Raw genomic sequence first — 19991 nt, forward strand, 5'->3', positions numbered from 1 at the left:
AATCTCCAGGACCGGATTTACCTTTTTGGGGGCCCTGGGCCAGGTCAAAATTTGGAGGCCCCAAACGTGACGTGAGGAAGGCATGTGCACTCATGTGGCCAAGTTTTTATATTCTTCTTGGGCATTTGCGCGAGAAGCGCGTTAAAAAATCTCAATTTTAGACTATTTTAGCCCAATTTGAAGCTGAATTTGGTTATATTATAAGCCAGTGAGCGCGAAGCGCGCAAAATTTTGCAATTTTTGTACCCTATTTTGGCCCAAAACATGGTGTTTTTCGGCTAAAATGGAAGATGCACACTGCACAGGGCAATTTTGGGGCCCATCTGGCCCTATTTTAAATCCGGCCCTGAGAATCTCATCACTACCAAAATGTTTCAAAAGAAGAAGGGCAAACTATGGACGTTTGTAAGTCCTGGTGGAAACCAGTATCAACTTGACTACATTCTTGTCCGATAGAAATGGAGGAATAGCTTGCTGAATTCCGAAGTATACAGCACTTTTGCAAGTGTTGGCACAGACCACACAATTGTTTAGGCAAAAGTGCGCCTGAGTCTTGGGAAAAAGCAAGACTGCTCCTAGGAGAAGGTAGACTATGCCATAGTCGAATTTTGAGAAATTTTGAAATAGGCCTATGTTATCAATCTCGATAATATAATGTAATAAATAGTCTATAAACAAATCTAGTTGCCCTAGATGTAGGCATTCTAAGTGATCATTTGTGTCCTGCCTTACTTTTGTTTTTTAATATTTTTTGAAAGAGGGCTCCCTTCATGCCTACCAGTGATTTTCTAGCAGTCTGTTTTATTTTGGATAGAATTGCTCACGTTCACGAAAAATACTTGGGTATCAAGCTAACAGAGGGCGTACGGTGACTGAATAGATCAGGAAAATCTATCAATTGTGCACACAATCGGAGTTTTTAAAAATGCAAATGTAATTCTGAATATGCACAATGGCAAGTGGACTACGGAGAAGTCTAAGGAGAAGGCAGTATGACTGGAAGCTTCTAAGTACTGATAGTAACCTCCAGAAGCGATACACCATAGAAGTACGAAACCGATTCCAGTCATTGGAAAATACAAGCGAAACAGCCACAGAGAAGTATGAAAGGTTAATAACAGCCCACACGGAAGCTATGGAAAAACTGTGCCAGTGAAGAAGAAAGCACGTAGAGTACGCTTCTTAAGCGATCCAAGAGTGACAGAAGTAAGAGACAAGATCAAAAAGGCGTATGAGGTGTATCAGGATAAAACAAACGAAGATCACAGACTCAAACAGGCAAAGAAGAGGCTTGCAGATGCATACAGCCAGGTGGAGGAAGAAGACCTTAGCACCAAATTAATAGAGGTGGAAATTGTCCATGACAACAGTAAGCATGGCCAGAGTTGGAGACTCATAAATGACAGTACAGGCTGATTGGCATTTACGAAAGGACAACTGGAAGGCAACACCCAGAAGGATAGAGTTGATAAGTGATACAACCATTTCAAGAACCCATTAGGAAGTTCCCCCCTGACATTGATGAAGATATTCTAGTAGTCTTGGAAGAACTCAACATCAAAACAGGACTTGTAGAACAACATACTGCAGTTACTGTCCGTTTTCCTATACACAATACACAGTGCTCTTTCCCATTGACGCGTGACCCTACAAATAGCCCTACGTTAAAAGTATGGGGATATGACTAGTTAACGTCGCTGTGTGAAAAATAACCGGCCAATATTAAAAGTACTCTTCTAAAGTTCTAGAAAATATAGTTTTTAACATGTCCTAAATTTTAGCTAATTTAGATGTTTGGAAATATTCGTACTTTGGTGTTTTAGTTAATGTTATAGGTAATAGTACATTGCCTAGTTAACGTCGCTGTGTGAAAAATAACCGGCCAATATTAAAAGTACTCTTCTAAAATTCTAGACAATATAGTTTTGTAACATGTCCTAAATTTTTAGCTAATTTAGATGTTTGGAAATACTCGTACTTTGGTGTTTTAGGAAGGATATGTAAACGACAGATAACACCAAAAAATATGAAGAAATTATTTCCAACCCGTGTTAAGTCAACAATCATTATGTTGCTCATTTTCAAGAATGCTGGTTTACAAAAAGCACGCCATTGTCTCATTTCGTGAACAAAGGTACACATACCATTGTTTCCTTTCGTTTCCTTTATAATCGGTTACCCAACAGAAGCTATGAATACCAGCTTTATTGCGATATCGCACATGAAAACAGACACTTGTGCACAACCAGAGAAGATCCGATTTAATCAGTTGAGCTGTTTCAATGAGTGTTATCTTGGTTTAATAGCTTTTACTGGGGTTAAGTCCTGCAAAGGTCGAGATGAATTCTACTGTAGACATGACTGCATCATGAGAGGAGTACGAAAAGGCAAGAATGGCATTGGTGGAAGGAAATGAGCAGTGGCGAATATGACATACCACCAAAAGTTCTTAAGATATGTGACTTAGATGATATCATCCTAGAATTCTAGTGTAGCCGTGGAAATGCAAGAGCAGTGGTCTATCCTAAACATAGTATCTATACCCAAGTCTTGAGATCTCTGCCAAGCTGGAAACTACAGGGGATTCAACAGGATGATCCACAACAGTATCAGACCAGAACTTGATAAACACCTGAGAAACACCCAAAATGGATTCCGAGTTGGTACGACCACAATCGGCCATATTCTTGCCTCGGAGACTTCGGAGACTCGTCGAAGGGATCAAAGTTAACAAGCTTACAGCAATAATTACCTTCATCGACTTTCGAAAGGATTTTGATACCATCCACAGATGGAAAATGCTGAAAATTTTAAAGCTTACGGGGTTCCCCAGCAGCTTGTTAAAGCCATTGACAATATTTATGCACAGACAAGAGCAAAAGTGATTTCACCCGACGGAGAAACAAACCTCTTCGAAATACTGGCCGGTGAACTGCAGGGCGACACTCATTTGTAGTGCTACTGGACTATGCCCCGAGAACAGCAATAGAGGGTAAGGAAGAGGAGCTTGGATTCCAACTGGAAAGAAGAAATTGGTCTAGAGGTTGTTACTGACTTTGATTTCGCCGATGATATAGCATTACTGACAGAGGAAATAGATCTTCCAATGTTATCAGATAAGATCAGGGAAAGAAGGACATGGTTTGCTGGTCACTGCTGTAGAAGCAAGACAAAGCCTGTATCTAAACTAGTGCACTGTATTCCGAAGCACGGGAAAAAGAAAACAAGAAAGGCCTGCCCTAACATAATCGACATACTAAAACAAGACACCGGAATTCGCCAGCGGAGTACGTAATGTTACTATGTCAACGGGATTATGCGCGTGAGTCATTAACCACGATCGAAACAATCACCACAAGGCATACCAAAATAGCGTGATCCGTAACCAAGAGAATTACGTAACCATTTCGATGCTGAATTGAAACTACTGACATGACAACAGCAATGCAAGACAGGAAGATATGGAGGGCCATCACAGTTCGAGGACACCACTCGAAATAAGCAGGTAAGCAAAAATGACTTAATTAAGGGCTGGGGTATGAACGTTTGGACAGTATTTATTGTGGGACATTAGAGCACATCAGACATATCGAATTGCATTCTGAATACGAAGAATGTCCTTCTGATATCAAATAATTTTGATTTTTGAAATTCGCAATGTAATACACATTTTATGGCAAATCATTAAAATTGATATTTTTGATATTTAACAGTACTCGAAGTAAACTTTATAAATCTGATGATTTATACTTAAAGTGTATGTAGGTGGGATGAAAAGCCGACGATCAATTGAAAATTTTGACCTTTCGTATTGAATATATGGATTTTTTTTCCAAAAACACCAAAAAAATTAGGTCTTTTGGGAAAAAAATCCATATCTTCAATATGAAAGGTCAAAATTTTCAATTGACTTCGGCTTTTCCTCCCAGCTACATACACTTTAAGAATATATCATTACATTTATATAATTTACTTCGAGGACTGTTATATATCAAAAATTTGAAAAATATCAAATTTTTATAATTTGTCATAAAATTTGTATTATATTGTGATTTTCAAAAAATGAAAATTATTTGATATCAGAAAGACATGCTTCGTATTCAGAATGCAATTCGATAGGTCTGAGGTGCTCTCATGTCCCACAAAAAATACTGTCGAAACGCAATAAACGCTCATTCTAGATCCCTTAAAATAAATTAAAATATTCTTAACTTATACTTGATTTTCTCTGTTTCTTTTTTTTTCAATGTAACAGTGTTCAAATTGTAACTTTGTAACCAAAGGTCGTACTGACATGGGGTTTTCACTAATAGAGCTTTGAATACCCTGCAAATATGCAAGAATCCCAAGATTGACTTGGGCCTACTTCAGACTGATTTTGCTTGATCTCATCACATATATTGGTTTCAATTCTCAAAATCAAACTAAGATGGATATTCCATGTGGCATTAATACTCAAAATATCCAGAGCTATATTAAGAACCACTGCACCTATACCAGGTTTGTTTGTACTCATTTCAATGCATTTTCATGCTGATTCCATTATGAACATGAAAATGTACAAACTTTTACAACAAAATTTGAAACTTGTCAGCAGTTGAACCTGTGTTTAGAGAGTTTAACATTTCCACATGTAATTACTGCTTGAGGTAATGTTGACAGAGAATACATCAATAAGAGTCACAAATAAAGCCATTGGAATAATCTCAAATACCGTTTAAAGAAGTCATTGGCTCCCTTATTTATTTGCAAAATCAAAACTAAAACCAAGCACCATATCCTTGAAATATACTTGACATTAGCAATAAGACCTTTGCACAATATGTAAAAATATTTCAACAACTTTTAGTAGTATTTGATTCTTTCTTTGATAAAACAAAATTGCATACAGGTAATTAAAGCATAGATCATCTAAATACATGTATGATCTATGATTAAAGAGTGTTTTCCCAAACTCACTTAATCCACCACTTGTAGTTTTGAGATAATGCTTGGGGAAAAACTGTTCTTCATGGGCAGACATACATTTCAAGTAAGTTCAGTAGGTCAGGCATTTTTTTCTTTTCAAAATGACTCTAAAATTCACTCTCGTTTATATCAAGGATCTGCTTTAGCTACCACCATCCAGTTTTCAGAAACTCAAAAACTCTGATTTACACATTAACAGTTCCCAAATTTTCACATTAAAAATCCCATATTAAGATTCAAAGACACTAGCATTTCAAGATTAATTGTTAAAAAAATATACTTCAATATACATCTCACATAAATCTGAATCTGGCTCTCCAAACTTTTTACGCATTGATCCGGGGTATGTAGTCACTCACAAGTGTGCAAAAACTTTTTCATGCAATTATATATGCAAATTACCTGGGAGGAGTGCTGCTACACTACAGGGAAAGGAGGACATGGTTTGCTGGTCACTGCTGTAGAAGCAAGACAAAGCCTGTATCTAAACTAGTGCACTGTATTCCGAAGCACGGGAAAAAGAAAACAAGAAAGGCCTGCCCTAACATAATCGACATACTAAAACAAGACACCGGAATTCGCCAGCGGAGTACGTAATGTTACTATGTCAACGGGATTATGCGCGTGAGTCATTAACCACGATCGAAACAATCACCACAAGGCATACCAAAATAGCGTGATCCGGTAACCAAGAGAATTACGTAACCATTTCGATGCTGAATTGAAACTACTGACATGACAACAGCAATGCAAGACAGGAAGATATGGAGGGCCATCACAGTTCGAGGACACCACTCGAAATAAGCAGGTAAGCAAAAATGACTTAATTAAGGGCTGGGGTATGAACGTTTGGACAGTATTTATTGTGGGACATTAGAGCACATCAGACATATCGAATTGCATTCTGAATACGAAGAATGTCCTTCTGATATCAAATAATTTTGATTTTTTGAAATTCGCAATGTAATACACATTTTATGGCAAATCATTAAAATTGATATTTTTGATATTTAACAGTACTCGAAGTAAACTTTATAAATCTGATGATTTATACTTAAAGTGTATGTAGGTGGGATGAAAAGCCGACGATCAATTGAAAATTTTGACCTTTCGTATTGAATATATGGATTTTTTTCCAAAACACCAAAAAATTAGGTCTTTTTGGGAAAAAAATCCATATCTTCAATATGAAAGGTCAAAATTTTCAATTGACCGTCGGCTTTTCCTCCCAGCTACATACACTTTAAGAATATATCATTACATTTATATAATTTACTTCGAGGACTGTTATATATCAAAAATTTGAAAAATATCAAATTTTTATAATTTGTCATAAAATTTGTATTATATTGTGATTTTCAAAAATGAAAATTATTTGATATCAGAAAGACATGCTTCGTATTCAGAATGCAATTCGATAGGTCTGAGGTGCTCTCATGTCCCACAAAAAATACTGTCGAAACGCAATAAACGCTCATTCTAGATCCCTTAAAATAAATTAAAATATTCTTAACTTATACTTGATTTTCTCTGTTTCTTTTTTTTTCAATGTAACAGTGTTCAAATTGTAACTTTGTAACCAAAGGTCGTACTGACATGGGGTTTTCACTAATAGAGCTTTGAATACCCTGCAAATATGCAAGAATCCCAAGATTGACTTGGGCCTACTTCAGACTGATTTTGCTTGATCTCATCACATATATTGGTTTCAATTCTCAAAATCAAACTAAGATGGATATTCCATGTGGCATTAATACTCAAAATATCCAGAGCTATATTAAGAACCACTGCACCTATACCAGGTTTGTTTGTACTCATTTCAATGCATTTTTCATGCTGATTCCATTATGAACATGAAAATGTACAAACTTTTACAACAAAATTTGAAACTTGTCAGCAGTTGAACCTGTGTTTAGAGAGTTTAACATTTCCACATGTAATTACTGCTTGAGGTAATGTTGACAGAGAATACATCAATAAGAGTCACAAATAAAGCCATTGGAATAATCTCAAATACCGTTTAAAGAAGTCATTGGCTCCCTTATTTATTTGCAAAATCAAAACTAAAACCAAGCACCATATCCTTGAAATATACTTGACATTAGCAATAAGACCTTTGCACAATATGTAAAAAAATATTTCAACAACTTTTAGTAGTATTTGATTCTTTCTTTGATAAAACAAAATTGCATACAGGTAATTAAAGCATAGATCATCTAAATACATGTATGATCTATGATTAAAGAGTGTTTTCCCAAACTCACTTAATCCACCACTTGTAGTTTTGAGATAATGCTTGGGGAAAAACTGTTCTTCATGGGCAGACATACATTTCAAGTAAGTTCAGTAGGTCAGGCATTTTTTTCTTTTCAAAATGACTCTAAAATTCACTCTCGTTTATATCAAGGATCTGCTTTAGCTACCACCATCCAGTTTTCAGAAACTCAAAAACTCTGATTTACACATTAACAGTTCCCAAATTTTCACATTAAAAATCCCATATTAAGATTCAAAGACACTAGCATTTCAAGATTAATTGTTAAAAAAATATACTTCAATATACATCTCACATAAATCTGAATCTGGCTCTCCAAACTTTTTACGCATTGATCCGGGGTATGTAGTCACTCACAAGTGTGCAAAAACTTTTTCATGCAATTATATATGCAAATTACCTGGGAGGAGTGCTGCTACACTACATTGCACATTACTGTTTTAAACAAAAATGATTCCAGAACATACCAGTTACAGAACATGCAACATAATCTATTTGCCTTCCACAAGTCAATGATGTCAAAGCGTGGAGGTTGTTGTTTTATGTGCGTCTCTACACACTGCTTTCCAACGCTTGTGTATATGAATACATGAATACAAAACCCACCCAAGTCCATGCTTTGGCCAAATTGAGTTATGCATGGGAAATTGCTGCTTATACAAAGGCCTATCATATGTATAAAAGTTGAACCCAAATCCACCCTAAACGTGCGTCTATTGAGCATGTGAAATCCAGCATGTATGTATGTATACCCAGCATGTATGATACACATTGGTTTTTTAGTTTTCTCAAAATCACTTTCCATGGACTTGGGTGGGTTTTGTATTCCGGTATTAATATGCATACCAGCTCTTTCATTCAACACAGATCAATTTAATGTTGTGACAACCAAATTTAGCACTGACGTCACTGACTCAAGGAAGGTTAAGTGCACTATAATGAGGATCAGGGGATTTTATACAACAGAAAAAAAAAAACATGTTGCTAAGTCTTGTAGGCTGTTAGGGCCTTTTTAAAGGCATGTTTGATATTTTAGAAAAAGGCCAATAAAATACCCCCTGATGGGTTGCATTTTTGGAAACCATGATGTTTTAACTTATTCTTTATGATCTCCTAATGGTATCTATAAAGGTGGCTTATTTTCACCACAAAATGCACAGGTCTTATATCATACTGTACACAAAAAGTATCTGTATACTTAAAACAAAAATCATTTTTGAAAGACACTAAAACTAAATTATAAAATAAAGTGGTCGATAGATGGAAAATTTTGTTTGTGCATATTTTGATACCTCATTTGGCACGATATAACTTTATTTCCTTATCTTAGAACAATTTGAATAAAACAGAGAGCTTTACATTGACTTTCCCTCAAAAGCATGCAGATATTGAACAAAGCAGAGTGAGCCTTCATCTGTCAGGCTCTATTGCACCCATAAGAAAAGACAGCGGAAATCGCCTTGAAGGAGGAAATATCATCCAAATTGGTCACTTTTGAAAATCTAGCTTTTGTCATTCAAATGCGTATAGCCTTGTTGAAGAATAAAATTACATCATGCCAAATGAAGTATTTTGTAATTAAATTTTTGTGTCCTTACGGAATTGCTTTGGTTAAGTGTACAGCTATATTTGTGCCCAGAATATTTGCTGGCCATTTTGAAAAAGCACCCGAAGACACCCTCCCACAAGACTACAATTTCGGCAACATGGTTTTTTGTGTTGTTTGAGACCACCTGAACTGATATCTAGATATGTGGTGGCAGGGGTATAGCAAGTGGGTGGCCCGGTGGGGTCACTCAACTTGCAATACTGACCGCACGATCGTTACCAAAATCAAGGAAAAAGGGTCATTTTTAGGGCATGTCCATGGACAAAATTGTCCGTGAAATTGGAAAAATAGGGGTGTTTTATTGCACAAATGTCTGCGAAATTGAAAAAGGGGTTCTTATTATTTTCTCCTGATCCCGTGGCCAGATAAAAAAATCACAGGAATAAATGTTGTTTCCTACTTTGTACTCATCCCGTGATCAATATTGTTCTCGGTTCTGATTTATATGCAAGGGGTACTACTTGAATTCTGTGATGCCCTTGTTAATTACTGAAAAAACACATTCATAGGCCTAAAAATCCCTTCCTTGAAATGTTGAAATAGGGTCAAAATTGCAAATGTGTCCTCGGAATCTATAAAATAGGGTGTTTCAGAGTACCATTTTGTCCTTGTTTTGGAGTAAAAAAGGGGGGAAAACTTCATGATTTGTCCTTGAAATCGACTGCAAAAGGGGTAATTTGTACTTGTGGTAGCACGTCCTATCGTCCCCCCTGCCAGGGAGTGACCCCACCGGGGTGGGTGGACGAACTCCAGGGCTTCCGATGGTTCAGGGGCCCTGAGCAAAAACGAAAATGAATTAAGGGCTGATAAAGGAGATGTCAAAAGGGCGTTGCACTGCTCCTTGTCCATAGGCCCCTGACCCCGGGCCCCTGAGGCTCTTACAATGCCCCTGTAACAGATATCTAGATGGGCGGTGGTGGATCAGCACAAATACACACAGGACTTTGTATGATGACAAGTTGCTTCCCACCTAAACTACAAAGTTTTCAGCGTCTCCTTATATCCACATATATGTAGCATAAACAGGTGGCATAGAATACCCAGTGTCAATATGATAGACAGGTATGTATCACTAGCTTCATATAATAACTTAGGTGAGAATACACTCCAGACAAAGAGATGATAACGTTCTATTGTTACTAGTATTGTGTACACTGCTATAGGTAGTGCTCTGCTTAAGGCTAAGGTATAACATGATTCCCATATTGCTGATATGTATCTGGAAAACAAAATTCAAGAGAAATATTCATTGTAGGATTCAAATGTTATATAAATATACTCATGGTGCCACTTTTATGTTGTACTATATTCAACATTCTATTACCCCCACGACTCATTATTCGCGCACTGTGATTTGTTGAAACGCGTCACGTGACAGACCATTAATTAGCGATAAAGTGTCAAGGGCAACAAACTTTATGTTCTTCTATCATCACAGCGCACAGCACACTGCTTATGTAGGGGAGAATGGAATGCCAGGGGTGTGTTATTGTATGTGCATACCTGCTTATAGGGGAGAATGGAATGTTAGGTTGTGTTATTGAAATGTGCATACGCTTTGGCTACGCGTATGCGCTCCACCTTGAGGTAAACAACTTGAAATATTTGGGCAAAAATTTTTATATTTTCTCTTTAAATCACACTATCTTGTGGTAATAGAATAGAAATAAAGGGTGCAGCATTATCCTTTACACGCATAAATAATGTGTCCTCGGCAGTAAAAGCGTTTAAATAATGGGTTCGGCTCGCCTCACCCATTATTTACGTTTTACTGCCTCGACACATTATTTTCGTAAAGGATCATGCATTACCCTTTATTTCTTAATTATTGGGCTATTCAAGTTGAAATCCCCCCCCATGGATGACAGCCTAATCTGCCACACAGTGTGCATGAATTCAAATGGGGTTACCTGGTTGACTCCATTTGAAATATATGCGTGTTGGATTAAGGTCATGTCTTCCATAGGGGTGTATGGATTTCAACTAGAATAGCCTATTAATAATGCCCCTCTTTTATTTATTTCCCCATAAAGACATTCCTAACTTAAATCTGTTTCCTGAGATGCATTAATCACAATATTGCATGGAAAAAATTAAAACTGTCATAAAATTTTCCATAACATTTTTAATTAGAACTTACTTATGCACCTCAATGAAGTTAAACTTGGTATTTAACCTTTTCTCTCCTCCTTTCCTCCCTTTTCTCTTCTCCTTTTCCCCCTTTCTCTTCTCTTCTCTCCTCTCCCTATTTATACAATCAATCTAGATATCCAAAATTAACATTTATTATGTATTACTATCATTAAACCATGCTAATATAACGATAGATTGTCCCACAATCTCAGTTCTGTCTCTGTGTAAAGGAATACACAATATACCTAAAGTAACATTAAATCCCTCAGTTCTCTCCAAAATCTGCTTCTATATACTCACAAGCTAATACCCTTCATCACTCCACAAATATAGCCACACACTGTTGCATTGTACAGACCTACTTGTGATTGACCAACAAATTACTAACCGGTCTGGTACACAGAGACTATTTGACTTTGTAACAAATCTGCCTTCCAAATAATTTTTAAACTATGTACGACTACTTTGGTGTCAATTATGAAAGGCTCACCCCATTGCCAATCCTAATATGGTAGCACATAGCCCAGGGCTGCCACTACAGAAGGCGGGTATGGGGGTGGTGACACCCCCAATACACAATTTTGTCGGCAAATGTAGTCAAAGCTAGGTTTAATTGTCGGCAAATTGCAAGAGTCATAATAAAAGGTTAATGTGTTCAGAAATTGTGCTATTCATTACGTAATAGTCCTATTGTAAATGTTATAGTAGTTACTTACTAAATTAAAAAAATTGGTCAAAATTTTTTTTGACTCCTACCCCTCAATTCACAAAATAAATCCGTCGGCAAAACATGCTGTACACCCCCGAATCATATTGGTCTAGTGACACCCCTGACATAGCCCAGTCCCATTGTCACTTTGCATGCATAGTTTGCAAGTTAGCCACTATGTTATTAAGAAAAGCCTGTTCAAATATCGATTGGTCATTGATTGATCGGGGGCAATCCAGCCAAGTAGCCGCTTATATGAATGGGAAGGCAGTGAGACCACGGACATGATACATTGAAAACTCACCAAATCTGGGATTGGTAAAAGAGAGAACTTCTCATCCATTTATGAGTAATGGAACAGTAACTCTCTACAGCTTCAGAGAGTCGGTGTTTGGGGTGGAATAACAATGGTATAATCTGCATTACCAGTCGCTTTCTATGGACCCGAAGAAGGGTGTAAATGGGAGATGGAATTTACTTGGTTACCAGTAGCTTGATTTTGCAGTAGAAAATATTGAGAATGCTGTGCTAGTAAATTTATTACTGGGCCAGTAGCTCTACAATCTCAATGGCCCAGAGGGCCAGTAGAAAACAGAAACCTAAGTCAGACCCTGATATGTATTCCATAGTATAACATACCTATCACTATAGTGCTGTGTAATATAGACCATCAACCTCAGTATCCACAGAAGATAACCACTATATGTTGCTAGGAATGTCAGCCCTCCAGCTATGATAGCATTATAGGATTCCAGCCCTATGTATCCAGCTGATATATCTATGGTTGCTAAGCTAATGGAGTTACCCTGGAGATAAAGAGAAATGCACCACTATAAGGTAAAATATTGGGATATTCCATTTGAAATCCAAACTGCCCCTGTGAAAGATTTAGCTCAAGTCTTTCAGAGAGGGGGAATGGGTTTCAAATAGAATAGACAATTGGGTAACTTCCATTTGAAATACGCACTCCATTTGTGGAAGATAAAGGTAAAGCCATATAATAATAATAATAATAAATAATAATAATAATAATGGAGGGTTCTTAGTAGGCGCACAATCTTCAAAAGAACTCAAGGCGCACAAACAATAAAGACAAACAAGTTACATATGTGAATCCGGAAAAGCACGAAGAAAAAGATGAGTTTTAAGTTGCTTTTTGAACTGCGTAAGCGAATGTGTATTCTGGAGGCTGTTTGGGCGAGTTCCAAACAGCCGGGCAGAAATGAAAGGAGCGTTCACCAGCCGATTTTAGATTTACACGGGAGATTTCAATAATCTTTCAGTAGAAGATCGAAGTGATCGAGCTGGTTTATGCGATCAGAAGCGTAGCAGACAGATAAGTTGGTAAAGTATCTTCAAAGTGCGAAAAGCAAAAACAGCTAACTTATACTGAATCCGAAATTCTAATGGCAGCCAGTGAAGCTCATATATGACGGGGTGATATGCTCATACTTCCTTTTCTTCATGATTAAGCGGGCGCGCAATTTTGTATTCTTTGAAGTCTGTTAAGTTGGTCAGTGGTGATACCAGTCAGGGACGAGTTACAGAAGTCAAGGCGTGATGTAATAATTGAATTGACAAGACATGATGTAGCTTTATCAGACAGATAAGGCCGAATACACCCAATACGTCTTAAAGACAAAAATGATGAGCGGCAAACTTCACTGATGTGACTGGACATGGATAACGTTTGATCTAATCTCACCCCAAGGTACTTAACAGACTCCTGTATTTTGATATCAGAATTCAAAATTGTGATGGAATTACTAGCAACCTGCTTAACACGCGAAGTGGTGCCCACAATCATAACCTCGGTCTTATCTGTGTTTAGCATTAGCTTATTGCTGTCCATCCAACATAAAATGTCACTGATACATTCCTGAATTGCGATCTTAGTTACCTCAAACTTCTCAGGAGGACCACTTTGAAATACAACGGTATCATCGGCATACTTATGGAAAGAGCAATTGTGAAGATTGATGACATCTGAGAGGGATTGGGAATATAATGTAAACAAAACTGGCCCCAATACAGAGCCCTGTGGAACCCCGTACAAAAGTGGGCACGGATTTGAAGTAGAACCATTAACAATGACAGATTGGAATCTTTGTGACACATATGAATGAAACCATTTAAGAACATTGCCACTGATACCGAAAGTGATTTCAAAGGCGTCTAAGAAGAATTGAGTGGTCAAGCGTATCAAACGCAGCACTGAGGTCAAGGAGGGCAACGAGTGAGACAAATTTCTCATCAGAGTTTATGAGCAGCCGGTCCATGACACTCAGTACTGCGGTTTCAACACTATGACCCTTCCTATACGCAGATTGATTTATTTCCAATAGGTTATTGTCAAAAAGGTGTTGCTGCAATTGACGAAGAACCACTCTTTCGAGAAGTTTTGAGATAAACGGTAGATTGGATACCGGTCTGAAGTTCTTTAGATTATTACAGTCAAGTCTATGTTTCTTAAGAATTGGAACTATAACAGCCTCTTTAAGTTTAGATGGAACAAAACCTAATAGAAGAGACTCGTTAATGATACGAGTGATTAGAGGAACCAGGCTCTCGGCACATTGTTTGACAATATATGTCGGAAGTGGGTCCAGGATGCAGGTTTTATTGGGCATTTCCTTCATCATAGCAACAATATCCTCTTCACAAACCAGAGAAAAATTATCAAACACTGGACCATCATAAATAGCAAAGCATGGAGGCTGGCAATGCCGAGAATCTAATTCCTCTCTTAGGCCTGTTATTTTGTCAGAGAAGAATTGGCAAAACTTGTCTGGCAATTCATCTACAGGAATATTAGATGGGAGGGCACGAGATTTTGATTTGCCCAGAAGCTCATTTGACACATTGAAAAGTTGTTTGGTGGAAAAGCCGACAGAGTCTATTTTACTTCCATAGTAGTCTTTCTTCGCGGCAGTAACATGCTTGATAGTATCGTTCCTAGCATTAATATACAACTCTTCGTGAACAGACAGTTTTGTCTTGCGCCAGAGTCGTTCGGCACGTCGAAGCCTACGTCGCGCATTCCTGACTTCTGTGGTGAGCCAGGGGCGGATGGTCTATCCTTAACACTGCGAGTGGTCAGCGGAGCATGCTGATCGAGTGTCTGTCGGAGGGTATCATTATAGGTATCAAGAAGACTATCGACAGTCAAGTTATTCATGCTAAGGGACAGCACAGACAAGTCCTCTTTCAGTTGATCTGTATCAATTGCCCTCAGATTTCGCGAGGTCACAACACGTTTAGCAGGAGCAGGTCTTAAGATGATAATCTGTCCTAAAATAGCAAAATGATCCGATATCCCACGATAAATACGAACATCATTAAAAGTTATAAGAGATCTTTCATTCCGTACTACGGCCCAATCGAGAATATGATTCTTAATATGGGTAGGTTTATCTACAAGTTGCAAGAGTTGAAAGTCGGATAACACAGCATTAACGCGTTTCACACAAGATTCATCGGGCTCATCGAAGTGCAGGTTAAAGTCACCAATGAATGACAAATCACTGTTTGAATCAGCGTATGAGGAAAGCATATCGACAAAGTCGCACATGAAACCATTAAAAGTTACATTATTCTTCTTGGTATGATGGATTCTATATAAACAAATGCATGTAACTGAAAGTTGGTTAACACACAACTTCATTTCAACACTTTCAAAGGAAGAGTAGTTCAACGGAGTAAATTTGACATATCTGGATAAGTTGGATCTAATGATAAAAGCAATTCCACCTCCTCTTTTTCCGCAGCGTGGGAAAGAGTAAGACTTGTAACCATGTGGGGTCATTGTACTTTCATATGCCTCATCACCTTCAGCGTATAGCCACGTTTCAGTTAACATTAAGATGTCTAGGTCATTATCGAGGATAATTTCAGAAATGTCATCAGTAGCTACATCGCGACATGATTGAGTATTAAAACACATCCATTTCAGATGATCACGATTAATTTCCATAGGCTTACCATTTTTGCGGTGGTAACGTTTACGTGGTAGGCCAGTGCCAATTTCTAGCGATCGAAGTTTGGAAGCCAAATCTTTAGTCAAGCGTGCAGGTTGAATAGCGATCAATTGATCACGATTGTATGATATTCGTTGCTCACGATCAATGATGGATGTCAAATTACTCGGCCTTGGTTCAGCTTGAATTGGTCTGGCATGTATAATGGCGTATGCAATATAGGTATGCATCGTGAAGAAAATAACACTGCCAGAACCAAGAGATGGTATCGTGCTAGAACCATAAAAGATGACCAGGAGAATGAGATCGCCATGGCAAACCATATATCCAAAATTCACAGAGCAACACACAGTACAAACACCAAAAATAAACGCAAACAGGCGGAGCATGAGATCGCTCAAACCTCGCGGCAAGCGACCCAATGACCCAAAAATATACAATAGGCATTCAAAATAATCAACCCTACCCAATTCCATTTTAAAGGGGTATTTTGTGATACAAAGCATCATCCTCCCACTTTTCACAAAAAAAGTTGAGATTTTCATACCACTGGAAACCTCTGGCTACATGATGTTTATGTACAAAATTTGTTTGCAGATTAATTTGTTAAGCAAAAATATCGTGAAATTTTGGGAATAAGCTTTTTTCGTGGATATCTAAGTACCACTGACAAATGTCATAAAAAGCAGATGCTAGGATCACAAAATACTCCATTAAGACTTTTCTTAAATCTTACATAGAGGCATGTAAATGTAATAGCCAATTTCCTTCAAGTGGCTGCAGCACCTTAAGTGCACCAACATCCAGCCCTTGTATGTATGTGTAAATAGAATTATGATAATAACTGCGACCAGAATAATACGCAATTACATCACTACTAAACTTGAGGTGAACTAAGGTATAGTATGTACATGTATATAAGCACAAACATTTGGCTATTCCAGTTGAAATCCATACACCCCTAGGCTATGGTTGAAATATTTACCCCCTGTGTGAGAGGTTCAGATCATGTCTTCCATATATAGGGGGTGTATGGATTTCAACAGGAATAGCACATTTGCCAGGTATGTGAAATAATTGGGAGGAATTTGAATTATAATAACAATAATTAAAAGGCACTTATAAAGTGCCTTATGTTGAAGACCACATGCACGTTTACACAAAACACCAAAATACTTTAAACAAAAAGTTATTATAAACAGTTTTGCATGCATCTTTAAAAAGCAAATCAATATCTAGAGATAAAGAAACTAAATTGCATCTGACAATCAACTCCCTACAGCCAGTGTGATTGGTTGGTAGTGCGTAAAAGGAAGGCTGCATCTGCTGCCTTCATCACAGATATTAGCCAACAATGTCAGTACTTTTACAAGGCAATGCTGTGATCCGCTGCAATCACAAATTTCAATCATCACGATAGCTCCAAAATAAACCGTTACTGAGTTTGATTGAGAGGTGACGCAGATGTGGACGAGTTTCTCTATCTCTGGCTCCGATTATATTCATTATTATGTTTTGATGAATCCAAGTGTGTGAAAATATTGGATCCAACACATAATAATGATAAAATTGGATGCTTTTCGCCCAATATTCATTGGTCTCGCTATGAGTTTTAAAATATTGGACTTGACTACGTCTCGTCCAATATTTTAAAACTCATAGCTCGACCAATAAATATGGGCTCAATCGATCCAATTTTATATCATACCATATTTCCTTGAATAGTCGCCCCCGAGGGCATTGCGTTTTCCAAAAAGGGGTGTTTGTTAGAGGTCATTTTTAAAACGATAATTCCCATTAAATCATCAGGTAATCTTAAAACCCACACTGAAATGATGTACTTAGGAACGACAACTTCCGGGCTCACTTCCAGGTTTACAACCAGATTTTACCGACGCCATTAGCGATCATGGGTGCACCTTGGTAAGCTTACTACACAACATAGCATGGTAATATCAGCATTTTTTATACATCTTGTTGAAAAAAGTGGTTTATTTGAAGGGCGGCTATTATTTGAGGAAATACGGTAACTAAAAAATATTTTTAGACAGTTTTTGCATGCATCTTGGGAAAAAACAGTTCCAATAAAAATTTAATGATGTAACTGTGAAAGACCCACTTACCTGAGAAGAAAATGCCACCTCTGCCATCCATATATGGAGTAAAGTCACTGCCCATACCTTCAACTGTAACCATGGTAACAATATACCCACAATGCAATATTGAAGTAATACCAACATGGCCGCCAGTGCACTATTATGTGGTCTAAATAGAAGTGTCATTAACATAATACCAAGAATATATTGGTCCATTGTATGGTCTTGTAGTAGTGCAGTTCTTTCTGCTTTTGTAAAATCATGTTCTGAATGATGAAACGGTCCTTTTGCGGACAGAGTTTTCTGATATTTTCTATATAATATTGTCACATGGTTGTATATAGTTCTTCCCATAACTATTAAGATTAATAAGTAGATTAAACGAGCTTCATATATGCCTCTGTAGAAGAAATATGGGAGAAAACAGAATAAAAACTCCTCATCAGATTACTGACATTTTGATAAAGATCTACTGCAAATATTAAATACCATCAGCACCAGTCTTACATGCTGGTAAACATTGATTAACTCTCTCCACATGTGTATCAACTGCAGATAACAAGTCTTAATTTTTTTTTTAATTCACAAATTTCAGAACTGTAAATTTTCACGACCATATTTGGAATCAGCATGAGAAATGCATTAATAAGAGTACAAACAAGCCTTGTATTGGTTCAGGTAGCTCTTGATATTTCAAAGCTTATGTTGAAGCCTATAGCTAGCATGAAGAGCATTAAAGACAGTAGTCCAATAGAGCACCATGCTTTTGATAACCGTGCAGCCTAGCTATGTCACATACAAAATACTCGCACATCTTGGGATATCAAGCACATTAAATTATGTGTAAGAGCATGTGAGGTGTATGCAGGTAATACAGAAAATATTACCCGCCTGTTTTATGTCATTTTTATCCAAGTGCTGTTTGGACAATGAAATGACAGAATTGATATCAACTAAAGGACAATAAATATCCATATTGCTGGGGAAGGAGGAATTCACAAGTTCTTTTCAATATGAAAATTTTCCAGTAAAACAATGAAGCAAACTAATTGTTACACATACATGTAGGCAAATTAACGGGTGAGGGGGCCTAAAATTTGAAGAAATGTTTGTTTTTAATTATTTTTGCATATTATTAGCTGGGAGAAAGAGGCTGTCACTTTCTCCATTACCCCTGGATGCAAACATACATATAAACAACTTACTTTTGAGAGGAAGGTAGACTAAAAGGCAATGACACGGCTCCTGTGCTAAACCTGTACCAGTAGACTCCTCCAAGGTGTAGTAATAATGCTATTCTCATGAATAAACTCTGCTTGTGCAAGAGACTAATGCTGTATATGACACAGAATGAGCTCAGCATTATGAGAGACAAATATAATCTGTTCTCAGGTCTGTATAGAAAAAGATGAGAGACATCAATCAAATCAATCAATCAATCATGCAGTTAGTCAATCAATCACAATTTTATGGGAGAAATAAGCCTCTAGATTTTGAAGTCCTGAATGCTTGAAAAGGGAAAAAAAACACAAAAATATTTCAGAAAAAATACAAAAAATGTCACCACAAATTTAATACGCTAACCACTAAAGGTATTGAGACACCTTGCATGCTAGCAATTCTAAGCTATTAGCAATAAGAGGCGCCGCCAGCGGATTTGCGATGTAATCGTGATGTATCATGGGAAAAGGTTAGACATCAAGTCCGGCATGTCTGAATATTACCATGCTATTACATAGGAACACGTGACAATATTTTTTAGTTTGTCAAAATAAAGGTGTTACACGCGAATCGATACTCAATAATACTTAATAATGTGATTTGAAATGTGCACAATTAATTTTTTCTCTATCGATTTGCGTGTAATACCGTTATATTGACAAACTAAAAATATTGTCACGTGTTCCTATGTAATAGCATGGTAATATTCAGATTATGCGGACTTGGATGTCGACCTTTTCCCATGATACATCACGATTTTTCCCATGATACATCGCAAACCGCTGGCGGCGCCCTTATTGCGAATAGCGAGAATTGAGAGAAACTATTTTGAATCTGTTGAACTGCTGTTCATTTATGTAGGATACATGTATACTTATTTAAACTTGGTAACATTATTTCAAGCTTTGATCAGATAACTGAACAACTATTTCTAAAATATTGGTATCTGAGAGGCAGGGCAGTAATATGGAACTATTTCAATAATAGATATTTCTTCAGAATA

General features: G+C 37.3%; 1 protein-coding gene across 2 annotated transcripts in view; it reads right to left on the bottom strand.

Annotated features, from left to right (window-relative positions):
* Positions 1 to 9723: 9723 nt before the first annotated feature.
* Positions 9724 to 19991, bottom strand: part of LOC140169529 (GPI ethanolamine phosphate transferase 2-like) — a 35791-nt gene continuing 25523 nt past the window's right edge. For both annotated transcript variants that reach the window (XM_072192801.1, XM_072192792.1), the window contains 4 exons: positions 18973 to 19161; positions 17795 to 18167; positions 12334 to 12500; positions 9724 to 10071 (listed from right to left, as the gene is read on the bottom strand). In XM_072192801.1, coding sequence (XP_072048902.1) covers positions 9828 to 10071; positions 12334 to 12500; positions 17795 to 18167; positions 18973 to 19161 — 973 coding nt within the window. In that variant the 3' untranslated portion in view covers positions 9724 to 9827. The remainder of the gene's footprint in view (positions 10072 to 12333; positions 12501 to 17794; positions 18168 to 18972; positions 19162 to 19991) is intronic.

Source organism: Amphiura filiformis, chromosome 1 (genome assembly GCF_039555335.1).
Source record: "Amphiura filiformis chromosome 1, Afil_fr2py, whole genome shotgun sequence".
Classification (NCBI taxonomy): Eukaryota; Metazoa; Echinodermata; class Ophiuroidea; order Amphilepidida; family Amphiuridae; genus Amphiura; species Amphiura filiformis.